This window comes from Tursiops truncatus, chromosome 4 (genome assembly GCF_011762595.2).
Source record: "Tursiops truncatus isolate mTurTru1 chromosome 4, mTurTru1.mat.Y, whole genome shotgun sequence".
Classification (NCBI taxonomy): Eukaryota; Metazoa; Chordata; class Mammalia; order Artiodactyla; family Delphinidae; genus Tursiops; species Tursiops truncatus.
Window position 1 is genome coordinate 13,603,622 of NC_047037.1, and position 21,226 is coordinate 13,624,847.

The 21,226-nt window shown below is 37.1% G+C and overlaps 1 protein-coding gene across 7 annotated transcripts in view; it reads right to left on the minus strand.

Annotated features, from left to right (window-relative positions):
* Nucleotides 1-288: 288 nt before the first annotated feature.
* MME (membrane metalloendopeptidase) overlaps nucleotides 289-21,226 on the minus strand; it is a 90,370-nt gene continuing 69,432 nt past the window's right edge. For 5 of the 7 annotated variants that reach the window (XM_019934134.3, XM_073803689.1, XM_073803692.1 and 2 more), the window contains 6 exons: nucleotides 17,914-18,033; nucleotides 16,070-16,203; nucleotides 15,661-15,726; nucleotides 12,608-12,703; nucleotides 12,188-12,264; nucleotides 289-1,491 (listed from right to left, as the gene is read on the minus strand). In XM_019934134.3, coding sequence (XP_019789693.1) covers nucleotides 1,392-1,491; nucleotides 12,188-12,264; nucleotides 12,608-12,703; nucleotides 15,661-15,726; nucleotides 16,070-16,203; nucleotides 17,914-18,033 — 593 coding nt within the window. In that variant the 3' untranslated portion in view covers nucleotides 289-1,391. The remainder of the gene's footprint in view (nucleotides 1,492-12,187; nucleotides 12,265-12,607; nucleotides 12,704-15,660; nucleotides 15,727-16,069; nucleotides 16,204-17,913; nucleotides 18,034-21,226) is intronic. The other 2 variants (XM_033855296.2, XM_073803693.1) reach the window with 2 other exon arrangements.

Genomic DNA, 21,226 nt, shown 5'->3' on the forward strand with positions numbered 1-21,226 from the left:
ATGTTCCTTCATTTTCATGCTTTGTTAGGAAAAATAAGGATTTTGGACTCCTTTTGTAAAATATTAATCAAGTAATGAAATGAACTAAACTTGCAAACAGGACAGGAAAACAGAACATAAAAGCCTTGAGAGCTGAGTTGCTATCAGGGACTAGACCTCCCCCTCCCAGAACTCTAGGTGAGTTAGAATTTTAGAAGCAAGTCCATTGGATGTGTAGAAGCCTCTCATTTCTATCCAGAAATGCGCTTTCCAAAGCTAGATGGTTGGCACAATAAGTTTAGTGAGTAATGGGTTCACAATTTCAATTTATTATCAAAATATTTCCATCAGATGACAAACCTGAAAAGATAAGGAGATGCAGAGCTACATAGATGCAGTGTTGCCCTTTTATCATGGCCACCTTCAGGGACAGATTTAATTTTGAAAATCCTGCTTGTAAACCACAACTCTCATGTATCTTTAGACCACTGTCCAATGGCAATTTTTAACCCAAAGTTTGTGCTTAAAGCTTTTCATCAATATGATTTATAAGTTTAAAAAGTCTCAAATCTTCATCTGTACATCACTTTACAGATCTTGGTTCATAACTATTTATCTTGGTCTGAAGCTTCAATATTCAATGATTACCTATAATAACAATTCCTTAGTCATAAGTGTAGTTAATAATTAAATATAAAAATTATTATTTACACATTACTACAAATCTCTTAAAAAGACCAAGTTTTGAGAGAGAGAGAACAAGAAATTGCTTAGAAAATTGCAGGGAGCCTCAAGAACCTCATTATCAGTCAAAGCAGGAACAACAAAAAACAGTTTTAGACACTCACTTTTGCCCTAAGAGTGCTTAAAATACAATGCTCTCAGAATGAGTAACTGATGATTGGCAAAATTAGATTAAAACTACTTTACGGCCCAAGGCCCCAATATGTATAAGAATTCTTTGGAAGAGTTTTGAAGGAGCATAAATTTTGCAAATAAAAGTAAAAATAAGTACATTGGCAACATGTTTTTAACTCTCACGTCACTGCTGTGCTTTTGGTGTCAACTGAATTCTTCCACTTCTTCTTTCTCCCTTTGATTAGAAATGCCGGTCTACATCAAGAGAAAACATCAAACTGGCAGATCATATGAGAAACAGCAATGAATGGCAATATTCTCTTTAGAGATTAAGCATTATTTATACAGTGAGAAGTGATTGATTTGATAGACATTAGACCTCTCCTCCCTCCACATTTTTCCAGAGTAACCTAGCTTCATTTTTATTGCTCTCATCCCTGTGAACCACCTCCACGTAATCAGTGACCTCTCTGGTCCTTTTTCTCTCAGATAGAGTTCCCCATTTCTGTGATGTGGGCAAGTCTAGCCAAGGACTGCACCGCTTCTTCTGAAGATTACCAAACCCTGCATTTCTTTTCTGGATTCATGTACGAGTTCTTGTGGCAATGAAATGCTTCTGAAAACTCAGGAGAGTTCTGCAAAGTCCCAATAATCCTGTGAAACAAACAAAAGTCACCATCAGCATTTGATACTCACGTCCATACCATGCAGGAGCTCTACAGAATTTTTTTTATGTAGGCCAGCTGTGTAGGTTTGGAACTTTCAGTTTAAAAGGAAATTTAAAAAGAAAACAAACAAAAAAACAACTGGTAGAATGAGCCCTTTCCTTTTCATTAACAGAATGTTTAAATGGAGAGGTAGCAAACTACAGGAGTTAAAAGCAGATTTTGAAGACAGATGGCATGGTTTGAATCCTGGTTATGAGTCGTATTTATTTAGCTTCTCTGTGCCTCAGTTTCCTTTTCAGTAAAATGCATATAATAATATTACCTGTATCTTAGGCTTGGTATGGGGAGTCAATTTATAAACACTCTATATGTGTTTGTAAGAAAAGTGAATAATTCATATTTGGAATTGCAGTTATTTTAAGAAGAATTTGGTTAAAGAATAAAATTATGATTTCTTACTGTATCTTGAAAGGCCTCACACAATAACTTTCAATATAATAGACTTTAAATAGATATTTGATTTAATAGGGAAGATAACAATTATTTTCTTTTTTCCCAAAAGAACCCCATAGATATCAGAAACTGGATTCAGCCTGAAAGGGTTGGCAACATGTCAATTTCCTCTTAACTCTAACCCCAATAGGCAAAAACAACACTGTCCAGCCCATTACTGGCACCAAGCAGCATTTGAGGGACAGACAGGTCAGTACAGTGATGCAGAGGTGATGTTTTCCCATCAACCCTGAACCAGCTCCTTCCCTTCTCTTCCCACTGGGACCATCCCATCTCAGCCACCTTGGGCTTACTGAGCTCTCCCTACATGGTAGATGTGTGGACATGTATACATCCTAGCGTTTCTCTCCCCTCTGACCCCTTCTCCACACAGCAGTCAGAGTGAGCTTTAAAATTTGAATCAAGTTCAGTCATTCTCTTACTTAAAACCCTCCAGGGGCTTGAAGGATATTCAAACTCCTCTCCACGTCTCCAGCGTCCTTATGGCTCCAGCCTACCTTCCAAGCCTCCTCATGGTCTGTCTCTCCTCCGGTTCCTCATGAAGCTCAAACTACACAGATTCACTTTTCATTACGCAAACTTGCCAAGCTCTTGCCCTCTTCTGGACCTGCTGTTCCTGCCAACCACACTGCCTGCAAAGTTACTCCCTAGTGCCTACACGGCTAACTCCTTCTCAGCCTTCATGCCGCTGCTTCAACACACCTCCTCAGAGGTCTTCTTGGAATACAGTCCACGTGAGTCTCTCCCACCTGTGCTAGGCTGTCACAGCACTTATCACGATGTGCAATGATTTTTCTCTTCTTCTTTACTTCCCGACATACTCTCTACACTATAATCTCTATGAGGACAAAATACTGTGTATACCTTGGTCCCGGCTGCACCGCCAAAGACCAGCACAGTGCTTTGCTTATTGCAGGACTCCGGAAATAATGAATGAGCCCGTCACCTGGCCATGGTGATTATATGCAGAGAGTAACAGGGCATTACGAAGAAAAATACTGCTCAGTGTTTTTGGTTTATTTGCTACTGTGGACCAACCAGAGAGAGGAAGAAAGCATTTCCTTTCCCTATCTCCATTCCACGTCGAATTTCTAAAAGTTCTCCTTCCTACTGTGTCACCCATCACCACATCAGCTATTTCTCAAACCCCACTATCCTTCAGGGAGGAAAACCTTTTTGGTTGTATGTTTTTGAGGACTCCTAGAGGACTCTTAAAGATGGAAAGGAATCTCTCTGGTATGAAGGGTTGGGGGTTGAAGTTGGGGAGGGTAGAGCAGAAGAATTTACATCTATTCGTCCACTGGCTGGAGAGGGAGAAGACTGGCCTCCCCAAGACTGAAGAGGGGCCCAGTAAAGGCAGGTTATATGAATGACAAGGACGTGCCTGTCACTGTGAGCAGGGCCCCGAGAGGACTTCTGATAGGATGGTACGTGGCTGTCGAGGAGGCTGAACGTCCAGAGGGGCAGTTCTTGCCTCCCTTGACCGTGACCAATGGAAGGAAATGGAGCCACCTGACTTCAGATAGGGCGATCAGACTGCAAGGATGTCAGCACCCATCGCAGGCTGGGAAAGGAGGTTATTCCCTAATTTCTAGGCTCATGAGATGCCTTTGGATTCCAGTATAACCCTAGAAAGGAGTACACTGAAAATGACTGAAATTAAATTTCTCACCTCTTGGCTTCGGGTGGGAGCCTAGAGTTTGAATTAATTTGATTAATAATAATAATAATATGTCATTTCTTACACCTGAAAGTTCGAACAAGTTCACTTGATACATGGTCAAAGTGATCATATATGTAAGAATATAAAGATTTTAGATGTCGGGGATTTATATTAGTACCTTTAAGGTTCTAGGCTCACAGACTCGGAGTTACAGAGGTGCTTTGATTCATTTAATCTGATCCTCTTCCTACATTAGGAAGCCCTATACACTGGCTGAGGGACAGTATTCTGGTGGTCTGACTGTTCCTCTAGCTGGGGAGCAAGCTCCCTGATGGACAGGGTAAGCATTTGAGGGTCGTTGGCTGAAAGAGCTGCTTTTTCTTTTGTTTTTTACTTTATTAACATTTTTTCAAGGGATTGTTGTCTTAGATATCACCGCATGGAGATAAGTACTTCAGTAAAAATGTCCAAACCCAAGACTTAATTCTACATTTCTCTTAAAAATATTAAAGAAATTAAAAAAAACCCGCAAACCTTAAAACAAGAAAGTCTTCACAAGACTCCATTGGGATTTAGCCATGCAGCAACACCCAAACTAATGCACACTCAGCCCTCTGTCTCCATTCCAGCTCCTCTCTTTCCATCCAAAAACTTCCATTTAGATAATATGATTCTGAATAATTAGGTCAACAATGTACCAAGGCTTCACTTATTTTCCTAGGACTCTAATTAGTGTTTGGTTGTTTATAACATCAAATCTTTGGATGGATGACATAATCTATTTCAAAATGTGGATACATTATTAAAGTGAATCCCTTCACTAAGAGTGGGATCATAATTCATTTTTAAATGAATTTCATGCTATATGAAAACTACGTAGTTTTTGTGTTGTGTTTATAATAACAGAATATAATAAAAGTTTTTATTGATTATTTCCTAGAGTAAGTTACTTGAAATTTTTACTTTAATATATAAAATATATACTGCTGCTGTTTTATCATACTACTGCTATTTATTCCCATGGCAAATAATCACTTGTATTGAAAATACCTAAGATATGTGGAGCTGAACATCATGTAACCAACAATGAACTTTATATCTGACTACTCCTGCTTGAATTTAACTGTTTTTTTTCTTTTTCATTACTGAATGAGCATTTTACAATTAATGAGTTCTCTGACAATCTTTTGCTACGTCTCTTAAATAAACAACTAGGCTACAAGGTTAACCAGCTTCATTCATGAGTAAACTGTCCAATTTTTATCATTAACTGATGTTCAGGATTCTTTTAAAGTAAGGTCACATTGGTCTACACATGTTCCTCTATAAATTCATGAAGAAATAAATGCCTGAATAGATTCCCAGGTATGGGCTAAAGATTAATAAGTGCTAATAGAAATTCTTCAAGGCCCACCAAAATCCACACCATTTATAAAATGTCAGAAACCAATGCTAATATTTAAGGTAAATGGAGGAAACATCAGTATTTCAAAGAGGGTTTAGCTTAGGCATACTAAATCATAGAATAATAAGGAACAAAATAGCCATATTACTTTAAAATGTCTAAATAAAAGGCTAGAAAGAATATTTTTTTAAAAGTATTAGAAATTAAGCTGTGGAAAACATTTCTAGCATTATTAGTGGTGTAGGTTCTATAAAGTGTCCTTTATTCTGACTGGAAGATGATCTCAAGCAATATAGGTATCTAAATTAGCACCATACTATTTAGGTAGCAGACACTGATATCACTTTGTCTATTTGGACTTACTTTAAGAAATTATCAGTGACTTCCCTGGTGGTGCAGTGGATAAGAATCTGCCTGCCAAGGCAGGAGACATGGGTTCGAACCCTGGTCCGGGAAGATCCCACATGCGGCAGAGCAACTAAGCCTGTGCGCCACAACTACTGAGCCTACACTCTAGAGCCCATGAGCCACAGCTACTGAGCCCTCATGACACAACTATGGAAGACCGTGTGTGTACAGCTCGTGCTCCGCAACAAGAGAAATCAGCATGATGAGAAGCCTGCACACCGCAATGAAGAACAGCCCGTGCACCGCAACGAAGAGCAGCCACAACTAGAGAAAGCCTGCACAACTAGAGAAAGCCTGCACATAGCAACAAAGACCCAATGCAGCCAAAAATAAAAATAAATAAATAAATTTATTTAAAAAAATGATCAGACCCTTATATCTTATACAGAAATATTATATCTATACACCATGATCAAGTGGGGTTTATCCCAGGAATGCAAGGATTCTTCAATATATGCAAATCAGTCAGGGATACACCATATTAACAAACTGACGGAGAAAAACCATATGATCATCTCAATAGATGCAGAAAAATCTTTTGACGAAATTCAACACCCATTTATGATAAGAATCCTCCAGAAAGTAGGCATAGAGGGAAATTACCTCAACATAATAAAGGCCGTATATGACAAACCCACAGCCAACATCATTCTCAATGGTGAAAAGCTGAAACCATTTCCTCTAAGATCAGGAACAAGACAAGGTTGTCCACTCTCACCACTATTATTCAACATACTTTTGGAAGTTTTAGCCACAGCAATCAGAGAAGAAAAAGAAATAAAAGCAATACAAATCGATAAAGAAGAAATTAAGCTGTCACTGCTTGCAGATGACATGATACTATACATAGAGAATCCTAAAGATGCTACGAGAAAACTCCTAGAACTAATCAATGAATTTGGTAAAGTAGCAGGATACAAAATTAATGGACAGAAATCTCTGGCATTCCTATACACTAATGATGAAAAATCTGAAAGAGAAATTGAGGAAACACTCCCATTTACCACTGCAACAAAAAGAATAAAATACCTAGGAATAAGCCTACCTAAGGAGACAAAATACCTATATGCAGAAAACTATAAGACCCTGATGAAGGAAACTAAAGATGATACAAACAGATGGAGAGATGTGCCATGTTCTTGGTTTGGAAGAGTCAACATTGTGAAAATGACTATACAATCCAAAGCAATCTACAGATTCAATGCAATCCCTATCCCTATCAAACTACCAATGGCATTTTTCACAGAACTAGAACAAAAAATTTCACAACTTGTATGGAAACACAAAGGACCCCAGATAGCCAAAGCAATCTTGAGGAAGAAAAATGGAGCTGGAGGAATCAGGATACCGGACTTCAGACTATACTACAAAGCTACAGTACTCAAGACAGTATGGTACTGGCACAAAAACAGAAAGATAGATGAAGGAAACAGGATAGAAAGCCCAGAGATAAACCCACGCACCTATGGTCAACTTATTCTTGAAGAAGGAGGCAAGACTATAAAATGGAGAAAAGACAGTCTCTTCAATAAGTGGTGCTGGGAAAACTGGACAGCTACATGTAAAAGAATGAAATTAGAACACTCCCTAACACCATACACAAAAATAAACTCAAAATGGATTAAAGACCTAAATGTAAGGCCAGACACTATCAAACTCTTAGAGGAAAACATAGGCAGAACACTCTATGACATAAATCACAGCAAGATCCTTTTTGACCCACCTCCTAGAGAAACAGAAATAAAAACAAAAATAAACAAATGGGACCTAATGAAACTTAAAAGCTTTTGCACAGCAAAGGAAACCATAAACAAAATGAAAAGACAACCTACAGAATGGGAGAAAATATTTGCAAATGAAGCAACTGACAGAGAACTAATCTCCAAAATTTACAAGCAGCTCATGCAGCTCAATATCAAAAAAACAAACAACCCAATCCAAAAATGGGTAGAAATCCTAATAGACATTTCTCCAAAGAAGATATACAGATTGCCAACAAACCCATGAAAGAATGCTCAACATCACTAATCATTAGAGAGATGCAAATCAAAACTACAATGAGGTATCACCTCACACCAGTCAGAATGGCCATCATCAAAAAATCTAGAAACAATAAATGCTAGAGAGGGTGTGGAGAAAAGGGAACCCTCTTGCACTGTTGGTGGGAATGTACATTGATATAGCCACTATGGAGAACAGTGTGGAGGTTCCTTAGTAAACTACAAATAGAACTACCATATGACCCAGCAATCCCACTACTGGTCATATGCCCTGAGAAAACCATAATTCAAAAAGAGTCATGTGGGCTGCCCTGGTGATGCAGTGGTTGAGAATCTGCCTGCCAATGCAGGGGACACGGGTTCGAGCCCTGGTCTGGGAAGATCCCACATGCCGCAGAGCAACTGGGCCCGTGAGCCACAACTACTGAGCCTGTGCCTCTGGAGTCTGTGCTCCGCAACAAGAGAGGCCGCGATAGTGAGAGGCCCACACACTGTGATGAAGAGTGGCCCCCACTTGCCGCAACTAGAGAAAGCCCTCACACAGAAACGAAGACCCAACACAGCCAAAAATAATTAATTAATTAATTAAGACCACATATTAAAAAAAAAAAAAAAGAGTCATGTGCCACAATGTTCATTGCAGCTCTATTTACAATAACCAGGACATGGAAGCAACCTAAGTGTCCATCGACAGATGAATGGATAAAGAAGATGTGGCACATATATACAATGGAATATTACTCAGCCATAAAAAGAAATGAAATTGAGTTATTTGTAGTGAGGTGGATGGACCTAGAGTCTGTCCTACAGAGTGAAGTCAGAAAGAGAAAAACAAATACTGTATGCTAACACATATATATGGAATTAAAAAAAATGGTTATGAGGAACCTGGGGCCGTAAAGGAATAAAGACGCAGATGTAGAGAATGGACTTGAGGACGTGGGGATGGGGAAGGGTAAGCTGTGACAAAGCGAGAGAGTGGCATGGACATATATACACTACCAAATGTAAAATAGATAGCTAGTGAGAAGCAGCCGCATAGCACAGGGAGATCAGCTCGGTGCTTTGTGACCACCTAGAGGGGTGGGATAGGGAGGGTGGGAGGGAGGGAGACGCAAGAGGGAAGAGATATGGGAACATATGTATATGTATAACTGATCCACTTTGTTATAAAGCAGAAACTAACACACCATTGTAAAGCAATTATACTCCAATAAAGATGTTAAAAAAAGAAATATTATATCTGAATAACTTTAGAAACACATTTATAGATCATATAGTAAATATTATCATAACAACCGTTCCCTGAAGTGACTGTAGACAGCTAACAGAAGGTGGATTTCCAAAATGAAGTCATTTAAATTTCTAGAATATCATAAGGAAACGGCTTTGCTTTAAATACTAAAGTTTTAGAAGTTTATTTTAAAGTACAAAAAACTTTAGTTAGGAAGAATAAAATAATTATAGCTTAGACCTAACATGGTTTTATAGATTCAGCTTTATATAGTTTTATAGATTCTTTACAGTTATACTTTGCCTTTTGCTTTTGATACTGTGGTTATTTAAGCATAAGGTTACAAAATCGCCCTTTGTTTCAGAAATGTTTCTACAGAAACTACCATGCACAATTTTTCAATAGCAACTCAATGTCTATTAGTTTTTAAGGTTCTTTAAAAAAATGTGTTTTACTTTGTACAGCCAGGAAGCAGCCTGTTTCCAAAACTAAGTGTGACCTCAACCTTTTGCCAAGGAAATCCCTTTACATCCAGAGAAAATAATAATTTCCTTGACAAAAGGTTGGCATTCCATTTACCCTTTTAAAAAATCAACACATTCTTCTCTTATTATGAATGAAAAATGGTCAAAGAGGCATCTTTTGGACCAGAACAAAGAAAATAAAAGTTACAAATAATTCTACATGTTTCTAATAAAATACTTTTTTCAATTTAAAATTGGGGGTATAAAACAATTACATATTTACCTACATGATCACTTAACCAGTGATCAGTTACTGACATTTTGAGCTATGCAGACATAAGAAATGAGGGGAAAAAAAAAAAAGCCCTTAACTGTCAGCTAACATGGAATGTTGCAAAATCCATATACTTTATTCATAGGAACTCTTATCCTGTTCGTATCTCTCTCATGTAAAAGTAATTCAAGTACTAATTTTCAAACACATATATGTAACAGGCACTTCATATATATTAACATTAATCCTCCTAGCAGCTCTCATGATAATTTAATCCTCACTTTATGTATCAAGAAATTGAGACCCAGAGGTTAAGGAATAGCTCATAAACGGCAGAGCCATTGATGGAACTCAAGGGTTTCTTACTTCAAAGCTTGCATTCATTTTTTACTATAAAGTATAATGATATGTTTTCTGAGCTAATTGGAATGGAGGAATGGCACAGTTGAATGCAGGCAACACCTTAACAAGAAAGAGAACTAGGGAAGAGACAAACAAATAGAAAAACTCTAATAAAAAAAATAAACTGAAAAGTCAAGAAAATCACCATTAATGGCTCTGTAGGGTAGGAATAAATAACGCCACATGTTATAGCTTCTGAGGCTTTCACTAACTCAGTAAACAGTGAAACTATAAGTAATAGTCATAACAGAAGTCTGTGTCATCAAAAAAAGAAAACTTAGGTTTTCTTCAGGATACTGTGTTAATAAGGCAGGAAGTTAGAAAAGTTATTTTAAACAGAGAAATTTTAATCCACGGGTTAAGATAAAAATGTTAATACTCAAGAGACAAATGTTAGCTGTCAAAAATTAATGTGCCACCTCTTGTTCTCTGAGGATGCCAGATGTAGAAGGTACTATATTAATATTATTTAAATCCACCTAGGCTTTTTATGGATATATGTTTTTGTTCATGAGGATATGTAGTGCAGAGCTTTGACAAATTAGATTGTTATGGTCATTTGTGTGAGCTTATCTGTTATCCTCAGATTGTTAGATCTTAACCTCTGAAACGTTAGTACGGAAAAAGACAACTTTAAAAAATTAAAGCTATTGAATTATTGTTGTACACCAGGAATTAACATGGTGTTGTAAGTCAATTATGCTCAAAAACAAACAAATACACTCAGAGAAAACGCTATCAGATTTGTGGTTACCAGAGGTGGGAGGTGGGGAGGAGGGGAATTGGATAAAGGTAGTCAAAAGGTACAAACTTAAGGTACAAACTTCCAGTTATAAGATAAATAAGTACCAGGGATGTAATATACATGATACATATAATTAACACTGCTGTATGTTATATATGACAGTTAAGAGAGTAAAACCTATGAGTTCTCATTACAAAGAAAAAATGTTTTTTTCATCTAATTTTGTATCTATATGAGATAGATGATGGATGTTCAATAAAGTTATTATGGTAATCACTTCATGATGTATGCAAGTCAAACCCTTATGCTGTACCTCTTAAACTTATACAGTGCTATATGTTAATTATCTCAATAAAACTGGAAGAAAAATTTTAAAAAGAAAAGAAAAGAAAAATTAAAACTAAAAGTTACAAAACCATAATGACAATTGATCCAGGGACTTTCGTTGCTCATTACCGAAAAAGAAGCTAATTTGTATATCCTAGCAAGACTAAATTTAGCTTGCACTATGCATATAATAGGCGTACAATAATCAATTGTTGAGTGAATGAATTTTGAAAAAACTGCTAAGGCAAACACCAAATGATGATGATGATGATACTAGAACAAGCTGAGAAAATTCTTTAATTTTAAATGTGCTATTTTATTGTTTCACAATTGCATGAGTTTTTTCCCCAGGAGTGAATAGTCTGGGCAGTATGTTCATATCTATTTTAGGAAGATCTTTTAAAATTGGCCCATTAGTTTTCTTTTGTTCTCAAACTCTGTTTTCCAACAAACCTACAAAATTTTTAACTGGTTTTTCACACACTCATGCCTGAGAGGTGCTGCTGTTGATCAATGAATCAGTGATGAAGATTTTAGTGCCTGCGGAAGAGGTAGGAATTAGGAATTCAGTCCTAAAATAGATACATGGGGGTCTAGAATTTGACATTCAAATGCTGGTTGCTTGATTCTCTTTCAATCCAGTATTCTCTTAGGTTTTCTGATTTGGGATGGATTTTAGATATCTTATAACTCAACTTTCCACTCTGCACAGAATTTTTCTCCAGCATCCCTAGCAGATTGTTCTCTGACTTCTCCTTCATGGTACTCTCTCCTGGAGCTTTGGGGATAACTTTGCTCCAAAGTTATTAGAGGTTGAGACCTCTAATTACTGGAAAGTTTCTCTCTGTGTTAAATGGAAATCTTTCTTTGGAACAGCTACTCATTGGTTCTAGGCCTAAGCCTTTTGCAACCTCTTAGAAATGTCTCTCTAGCTTTAAATAGAGTCACTCTTCTGAGGTGACATCTTTGTTGGAATTCATCAAGCACTGGACCTAGGTCACATATATTCTGAGGATAACAGCAGTCACGGCTATGCTTGTGTAAACATGACATTTATCTTGAAGTGTTCTGTTACTCCTTTCTGAGACCCTCAAAAAGAAAAAAGAAAAAAGAAAAAAAAAAAGAAGGAAAAAGAGAAGTACTGGATTTCCAAATTTTACAGAATCATTGAGTTAGAAAAAACCCTCCAAATTTGAAATAATGGAGCCAATATTGGAGCACCTCAACAGATATTCATAACCACGCACCTAAAATTGCCTGGACTGTGCACATCTGTTTTAATGGAGTTGACTGCATACTCTGGCCTATAGGTCCCACACCACACCTAGGGACAGAAATAGAAAAAAGAAAGCAGCATACTTAGGTTCCATCAAGGATTATTTGTTTGGGCAATCTGGAGGAAAAGCAAACTTCCTATCGCAAAAGTTAAATTGGAATTCTGCATTCCTCAACCAATTACTCTTCAAATAATGTTCAATAATAGGCAGCCAGGAACATAATTATCATTAATACGGTCTGACGGTCTGTTACACACAATGAAAGTTAGTCAATCAAATGCTATGCCACAATGGATTAAAACGAGAAAACTCAGTATGCAATATCTAACGTACTATGAAATTATAACTCAAGATGATTTTCATATCTATCAATCAAGAAAGATACAATACCTGGGCAAAATTCAAGAAGAACAGTTGTTTGTGATTTAGGTCAAGTCCAGGAAGTAATTTTTCTTCACCATGCTTTTTAACATAATTTTGATAGGCCTAGGCAGTTAATGAAAGAGAAACATGATGTTTATAATTTCCAAATTTATATATAAATCTATGCAAAGATCATGTAACCAAGTAATTAAACTTTTATATCAGAATCACCATAATAATATATTTAGTTATGGCAACCTACAAGTATTTAATGGATTAGAAAGAAAACTAGTATTTACTTACAAATGCTCTGAAAAGAACAAGATTAATGACTAACAGATGATAAAAGCCTAGCATATGTCAGATGATCAGCAAATGTTAGCTGAATGAATGGATGACTTAAATACTGATGAAAAACTTATCTAAATGTTGTTATATAGATGGGTGAGTCTAGCCAGTTGGAAGAAAAGATTGCCAATGGAGTCTGTAATTGCTGTACTTGGCCTGGGTACTACTCTCAGCAAAAGAGACTCACACCAGACTTCATATGAGTGATTCCTGACAAAAGTCAAGGGAGTCTCTTAACAGCCCTTAGAGGCCTAGCACCCTATGATTCTAAGAATAAGGATGTGCAATTATTACGGCCCCCTGAAGACAGGGCAAAATAGATTGAACCTCAGTCACATTAAGAAAAAGGAATTTAGATTACATGAACATCAGGAAATTTTCTTAATTCTTAAGGATCTATAGACACTATTGAAAAATGTAGTTTTCCTCTACTAAATACACTTACGAAAAGGATTGACAACAAACTTTCTGAGATGTGTTAGTTTCAGTTTAATACAAAGAAAGGTGATATTAGATACACAGAAGATATATTTCTTTTCTTCTTACTTGCCATCAACATAGATTTATTGAGTCTGTAATGTGCAAAGATGCTGGGGATATGGGAAAAACTTGAGCCTACTCCTCTTAGGGAGCTCATAATCTAGCAGGGAGCATTACAAGTCAAGATTTCATATATAATAACATATTTGTACAATTGTAATTTGCTTCATTATTATAAATCTGTACTTGTTCTACATGAGGATCTCCATGCAAGTACCCTTAACCCAGACTTAGGCTGAATTTTTACAGCAGTGATTCCCAATCTGGTTGCATATTAGAATCACCATGGAGGAAGGCCCAATGCCTTCCACTTCCAGGCAAGATGGAGTGACAGGGACTGAATTTACCCTCCCACTGAAATGACCAAATGATAGATAAAATATATTAAACAATGGTTTGCATGACACTAGACATCAGGCAAAAAGGAAAGTCATCTCTGGGAGATGGTAAACAAATGGAGGAGCCCTACGATTGCCCCAGCTTTTTGACTTGAGCATTTCCAGGCCACAGAATAGAGCAGGAAACCCCAGTGGGAGCCTGGCAGACTCCTTGAGAGGGTGAGGAGAAGGTGCTGAGAATTCAGGGACACCAAGGAAAGGGTAATGAAGAGGAGAAAGCTGCAGAGAAACAGACTCTCAGAGATCAATGGCCCCTCAGGTATTCAGCTGAGTACCTGAGTGTGCATGTGAGCAAACTACCCAAGGCTAGGGAAGAAACTACAGAAAAGGATTAGAGATAAAAACGTCTGGTATCACACAAGACAAGAACAAAAGATTCACACTGTAGGTCCTTGCCTCAGCAGTGAAGAATAATTATCCCTAGACTGAGCACTACCCCAGACATGCCTAACAAATTGTAAAAGCAAGATCTAAAAGGACCAAGCCATTTCTGAGGAATTTAATGGCATCCTAGAATAAAGTCAAGAATATTTAGAGGAAAACAAAAATATCCACCACCCAAAAAGGTAAAATGCACAACGTCTGGCATCCAGCAAAAAAATTTCCAAGTATTCAAAGAAGCAGTAATCTACCATCTCCCAGGACTTGGCTGGAACTCATTCTTTTGGAAACTTTGCAGCCAGATTAATTTCCCAAGCCTCACACTTTGATCATCCAGGGTCACTGCCAAGTCACAGGCCCCACCAGTCAACTCTCCTGCATTACTCTGATAATTCCCTCCTCCCCTCCAACCCAAACATCTCGATGGAGAACAAATAACCCTATATCCTCCCCCACTCCAATGAATATTCCATCCATCTTTATGTCAGTAGCCTGATTCTATCCTGTGGACACCTTGTCCCCTGTATCCTCTCAAGTGGACTCTGTTTTTTCTCCCACATGTGGGCTACCTCAGCATTGGGAAAACAACTCAAAATCATGCTCACTCCTTGCTGCTTCCACGACCATTATTCCTCCACTGTTTTGTGAAAACCCCTACTTTTTCTTGTGCACATAGTATCCACTAGACCATGTTTAATCCTTGTTCAAATCATCAAATAATGGCATATTTTATGGAGGGTGCGAAGCTGGATCTCCAGTACCAAGGGCCAAACACATAGTAAAGCCCTCAGAAAGTATCGTCGAACGTTAAGAATGAAGGGAAGTCCAAATGAGATTCTAAGGGATGCTCCAACAATACATTCCTCTGAGTCTAATGGTTTACACCATTACAAGGCCCCATGCTGGGACCACATCACTTCAGTCCCTCACTGTCATTGTAATGGACTGTAGTTTAATATTATGCCTGTGGTTTATGTTGATTATTGTTCCCAAATACTGCTTCATCTGCCATGAAACTGAGGGTCATGCTCAGTACATCAATCAATGACTCTGAAATAAACCTTTCTATATACTATCTTTTCTAAAATAACTATTTCAGAGGTTATTTCTTAGAAAAATATCGCCTCCTCTGTGGAACTTGCTTATCTCAATTCTATCATTAAAATATTCTGTGTTTCCTTTTCTCCTTGGCTTCTTCAAAGCTTAGAGACTGGTATTCAGCTCAATCATATCAACTGTATTGCCCCTTCTGGTTAGCATATTTACAATCTCCTTTCTCCTTGTGAATTTTCCATTTTCTTGTCATCCATTTATTGCTTACATTTTATGTCTTTTGCAAAAGGCTTTAAATGAGTGATTAAATATGATCAATATACACTCCAATCACTAAAAGGGGAAGAAAATATTACTCACTCTGTATGCTTGGCCAATACCACCATTATCAGCAATGTTTTCTCCTAGTGTGTTAATTCCATTGAGCTGTTAAAAAAAAAAAGACACTTAAAGACCCTTAACTATGTTTAGATTGTTAAGAAAGTATCAACAGGGCTTCCCTGGTGGAGCAGTGGTTGAGAGTCCGCCTGCCGATGCAGGGGACATGGGTTCGTGCCCCGGTCCGGGAAGATCCCACATGCCGCGGAGCAACTAAGCCCGTGAGCCATGGCCGCTGGGCCTGCGCGTCCAGAGCTTGTGCTCCGCAACGGGAGAGGCCGCAACAGTGAGAGGCCCGCGTACCGCAAAAAAAAAAAAAAAAAAAAAAAGAAAGCATCAATAATTCACTTAAGATTGAATATAACTTTTCAAGAGAATGCTGATGACATACATGCTGTCCACCTGCTAGGTCCCAGGAGAAGTTTCCATACTGGTACACCATGCATTGGGATTGGTCTTTAAAATTATTTGCAGACTGTTGAGTCCACCAGTCAACGAGGTCTCCATCCTTGTTAAAGTTTCTGCCTGGAATATATATTTATTTAACTAAAATGGGAACTTATTACAATTGCAATAAGATATCTTTAATTCAAAGTGCAAGGACTGAAATACCAGTATGTGAGAGAACATTAAACTGGACAGATGATGAGATAAACTGTTCTGCTTTCTCAACCAGAATTGATGAAACCCCGGCTGCTGGGACTCTCTTTGCTGATATGCCTTAGTATTAATCCAGGTATGTCACCCACTTGGCTGTTGATGTCTCAGCCAAGGCCATCAGACAAACACTCCTGAAATCATGACTTGCTTCTGTTGGATGGTCTGTTTAATTTGATGTTTTGAGATTGTAAAGATGTCAATATTTCACTCTGGCATTCATTTCATATCTCAAACCCTTCATTAGACATTGCAGACTCATAGTTTTGCTATACTTCAAGTACAAAGAAAAAGTCACCTTTTCTCCTGGAGCTTTTTTGCTAATTTTTTTTTTTTTTTACTTTTTATTTTATATTGGAGTATAGTTGACTAACAATGTTGTGATAGTTTCAGATGTACAGCAAAGTGGTCCAGTTATACATGTATCTATTCTTTTTCAAATTCGTTTCCTATTTAGGTTGTTACATGATATTGAGCAGAATTCCCTGTGCTATACAGTAGGTCCTTGTTGGTTACCCATTTTAAATATAGCAGTGTGTACATGTCAATCCCAAACTCCCTAACTATCCCTTCCGCCCAACCCTTCCCCTTTGCTAATCTTAACTACATTGATCTTTCCCCTTTTGAGCTTTAGCAGCATTTATATACGTCATATGTTTGATACTTGATTTTATTATCTTTTAAACAGTTATCTATGGTGTAGTGAATAAGAAAAGGGATATAAAGACAAGCTACCTGAACCCACATCCTGGTTCCACCAATTTCCAGTTTTGTAATTTTGAGCAAGTCTTATGTGCATCTATATTTTTCTGTTTGAAAAATGGAAAGAGTATTAATACCTACCTGTGAAGTTTGTTGTATAGTTTGAGTTAACAGAAGCTTAGTTAAGTCCTTCCTGTCTCCTTTTCTTCCTCTGTCCCTCTAAAGTTGGATTAAGGCTTCATTATTTTCCCTCTACTGTTCTCTTGTTATTTTCTTTCCACTTGTGAATCAATCTTTGTTATAACTTCAACCATTACCTCTTCACATATTTTACATCCTTACTTCTATTCCTCTCAAATTTCATTTCTAAAACTATTTTGCATTTTGGGCAGCATGTAAACATTTAACTGCCTACTGTTTTCAAGGCCCTGAACTAGGTAGTAGGTGCAAGATGCAGCAAAAAATATGTCTCTGACCACAAGCAGTTAAAAGTCCTGTGGGCACCTTACTTTCTGAGTTTACATCTGATTTTTAAGACGTGGACTCTGCCCTCTAAAAGTCTAGAGAGATAAGACATAAACAATCATGAAATAAGACCAAACATTATCATTGGTGTTGACAAATATCACAGTGTTTTCTCAATGTGAATATTTGTTTTATTCTGTCAGAGTAAAAAGCACACATTGCTAACCTCGCTATTAGAAAATTCTGATCTTCTTAAGCAACAATTTAAAAGGAACACTAAAAGTGTGGTGATTATTAGACCAATGATATGCTGATGAATAAATGTGTTTTTGTATTGATAAATTATAATAACTCTTAATGAGGTTTACTAGGGTATATCTCAGCCAAAGAAAAGCATCAATTGCACTTTACCATTGTCATCGAAGCCATGGGTGATTTCGTGTCCTATGACCATGCCGATGCCCCCATAGTTCAATGAGTTAGACTGCTGGGCACTGAAGAACGGGGGCTGCAGAATGCCAGCTGGGAAGACTATGAAGAAAGAAGACAGTTAAGACTACTTGTGGTTTTATTCTGTGATGACAGGCCTGGGGTTGGCTTCTTGCCTGCTAAGCTGTTTTCCAGTATGTCAGTTTCACTTAATTGTGTACAAAAATCTTCTGTGATAGAAACAAATGCGGGTCTTTTATTGTTGATGACAGTAAAGAGTTCATCCCAGAATGGCACCACATCTGTGATTTATAATCATAATTGACTTTGTAACATCTATTAAGATTGTTTCCCCACTGTAAGGAGTTTAGAGCGAAGGAAAATTATCATCTTCATGCAGAAGGTCTTTTCCCCAACTGCAAATATTTGGGAGAAATAGTTACTTAACAATGGAAGTATTACTTTTAATGTGTCTAACATTTTATCCATCTACAATAGCTTAGTAAATAAACAGAGCCACTCAATCGAAAGCATCCCCCAATTACACCACCCTTATTTATTTTCATCAAGGCATGTATGACTATTTATGGGTGTTTTGTCCTTCTTTTTCTTGTCTGTCCCCATGGCACCTCAAATATTAGCTCATTGAGAGCACAGATTTGTTTGTACATACATGTGTGTGTTTGTTTTTGAGTCCATTTGAACTCTCAGTTCGTTATCTCCAGCACCTAAAACTGGATGGTGCCTGGAACATAACAGGTGCTCAGGAAATGTGCTGAATAAATGAATAATCAATGATGATGAATGAATGAATGAATTTCCTACGGTGTCCTAAAGACTTTGCAAATAAATAAACTGTAATTTTTATGTCTACCCTGACATCTGTCTTACCTTGCTAACTTTCTACACTTAGGTGTCTCACACTATTTAAATTTCATGTGTCAGACATCAAACTCATCATTTTCCCTTCGAAGCCATCACTCTGACTTTATTATTTCTGCTAATAGCATGTGAAGGGTCTCAGTCACCCAAACTGAACATTTTTCTGTCTATCTTCGATGTCTCCTTTCTTTTACGAAGTCTCATATGATCTATTTAGGAAAAGATCAGGTCATGTACCTTCTTTCCAGTAGCATCTCTTCTGTTTATCTCCTCCTATCAGTCCTACTGCCACCTTCCTAGTTCACACTCTCATTCCTTGCCTCAAGAACTTAATTTCCTAATCGGTCTTCTTACTTCCAGTCTCACCCTACTACAATCTATCCTAAATCCAACCTATCTTGTCTGCCAATAAAAGTGCCACTGTAGTCATTATTTCTCCTCTGCTAGAACACCTCTGATGGCTTATCATTGCCATGATAGATAATCTAGATAATCTAACTAGATACAGCCTCTTCTTACTGGCCTTTGTCTCTATGGACTTCTATTTCTCTGCCTCCCCCATACTCTCCCCTTCCCTCATAACGTCCATGGTTTTGTAATTGTATCTTTCATGTTCTACAATTCTAGTATCCACTGAAGCATTATGTTCTGTAATCGAAAAAAAAATCATTAGTTTCAACACCTACTATGCATGCAAAGCCCCGGGCCATTGCTACATGGGATATCAAGAATACAAGAGAAAGGCCCTGACCTTAAGAAATTTAAGACCTAGTTAATACAGAGTAGCAAATGTTGTTTCTTTGTCATTCAGGTGGAGTGAGTATGACATAACCTTGCAAGGTTTCAGGGATAAATATCAGATATTTACAGAGGAGACTTTAAAATACACTGGGCAACTTAAGTGCTCTCCAGATCTTTAAAAAAAATCTTGAAAGTTGCCATAACATTCAAAATTACAAAAAAAAAATACTTTTGTCCTTGGAGGATTTTGATGAACGTTATACCTCACGTGTAGCTGCCTGAGCTATCAACAGTGCCAAGAAATTATTTTTAGCTTGAAGTATAAAAATTATGTGCAGTACTTTATTAACTTAAAGTGAACACTATCTCCCACACTATGTACTTTGATTAAAATCCATCCATTATATAAAATGCTCTTATGAAATATGCTATCAAGACTAAACATTAACTGTAAAGATCCTGCTGCTTTAATTATACCCTGATATGCCATTCTTCAGGCAAGTGATAAGATTTTTATGGCTCATATTAAATACTAGTCTTCAGGTTCAACTTTGCAAATTATGATTTCTCCTTTTACTCTGTCAGCTAAATGTCTATGATGAGGATTTTCCCCATTAGCCTTATCACTGTTACTAGTAGGCATCACAACTCTTGATAATAACCAACTGCTTAGTTGTGCATTTTTTATGTTCATGATTGTCAACAAGTTAGTTAATTAAATAAGTCATTGGTCCATGAAACAAAAGGCTGTTTCTACTCACCCCCAGCCCCTCACTGCCCTGGTTTATTTTTTTAAGGCTGCAAGCAATTCGACTTTAGAATCTTTGATATAAAGCTCAAGAGTGCATTCAGATAAACTCAATTTTGGTGGAAAAAATTAAACATTGTTTTTTATATTAAATGAAATAGCAATATGTTCAGAAACATTTACTCTTAATTCTCAAGTCTGAAAATAAGACTCCTAAGAATGACTAAGACAAGTTTAGAAAATTTAATTATGTCAAGGTAGTCATAGATCACCCAGACTGAGTACACTAAATAATCCATAAATTTCCTAAAATTAAAAAAAATTTCTTGTTAATGAAAAAGGAGAATGCAGCAGTAGTAAGACTTCCCAAATGACTTGATCATTTCCTTGGAAACGACTTGAAAGTTTAATAGGATGATTGAGTGGTGTCTGAAACTTACAGAGAAACATTTGACAAAACTTGCAAGCACAGCTTTCCTAACGGCATGAAAGATTCCTAAAGCTCCATGGAGTAACTATGAGTTATGACAAAAGTGGTGGGAATTGAATTAAACAGTAGAAATTACTAATATGAATAACTCCCTATACAATAATAAAACAAGTTATTTATCACCATAACACAAAAAGACCAATCCCATTAGAAATTGTATGTGATCTAGCTTAGGGTATTTGTGTGAAGGTGGGAGGATCATTTATGAGACATGTTATTCTATACCAATTCTAATTATGTAATGCACATCATATCAAGCTCATTAAGACAGTGCTGCAAAAGTTATATCTCTAGGTATAGATAGACACACAAATACACTTTTATCAAGAAGAAAGATACAGATCTGGATCTTCAATTGTTTTTAGTTAAGACAATCCCCACTCTGGAGATTTAAATGAATTGTTAAGGAGAAAACGTATACATGTCAAATATTT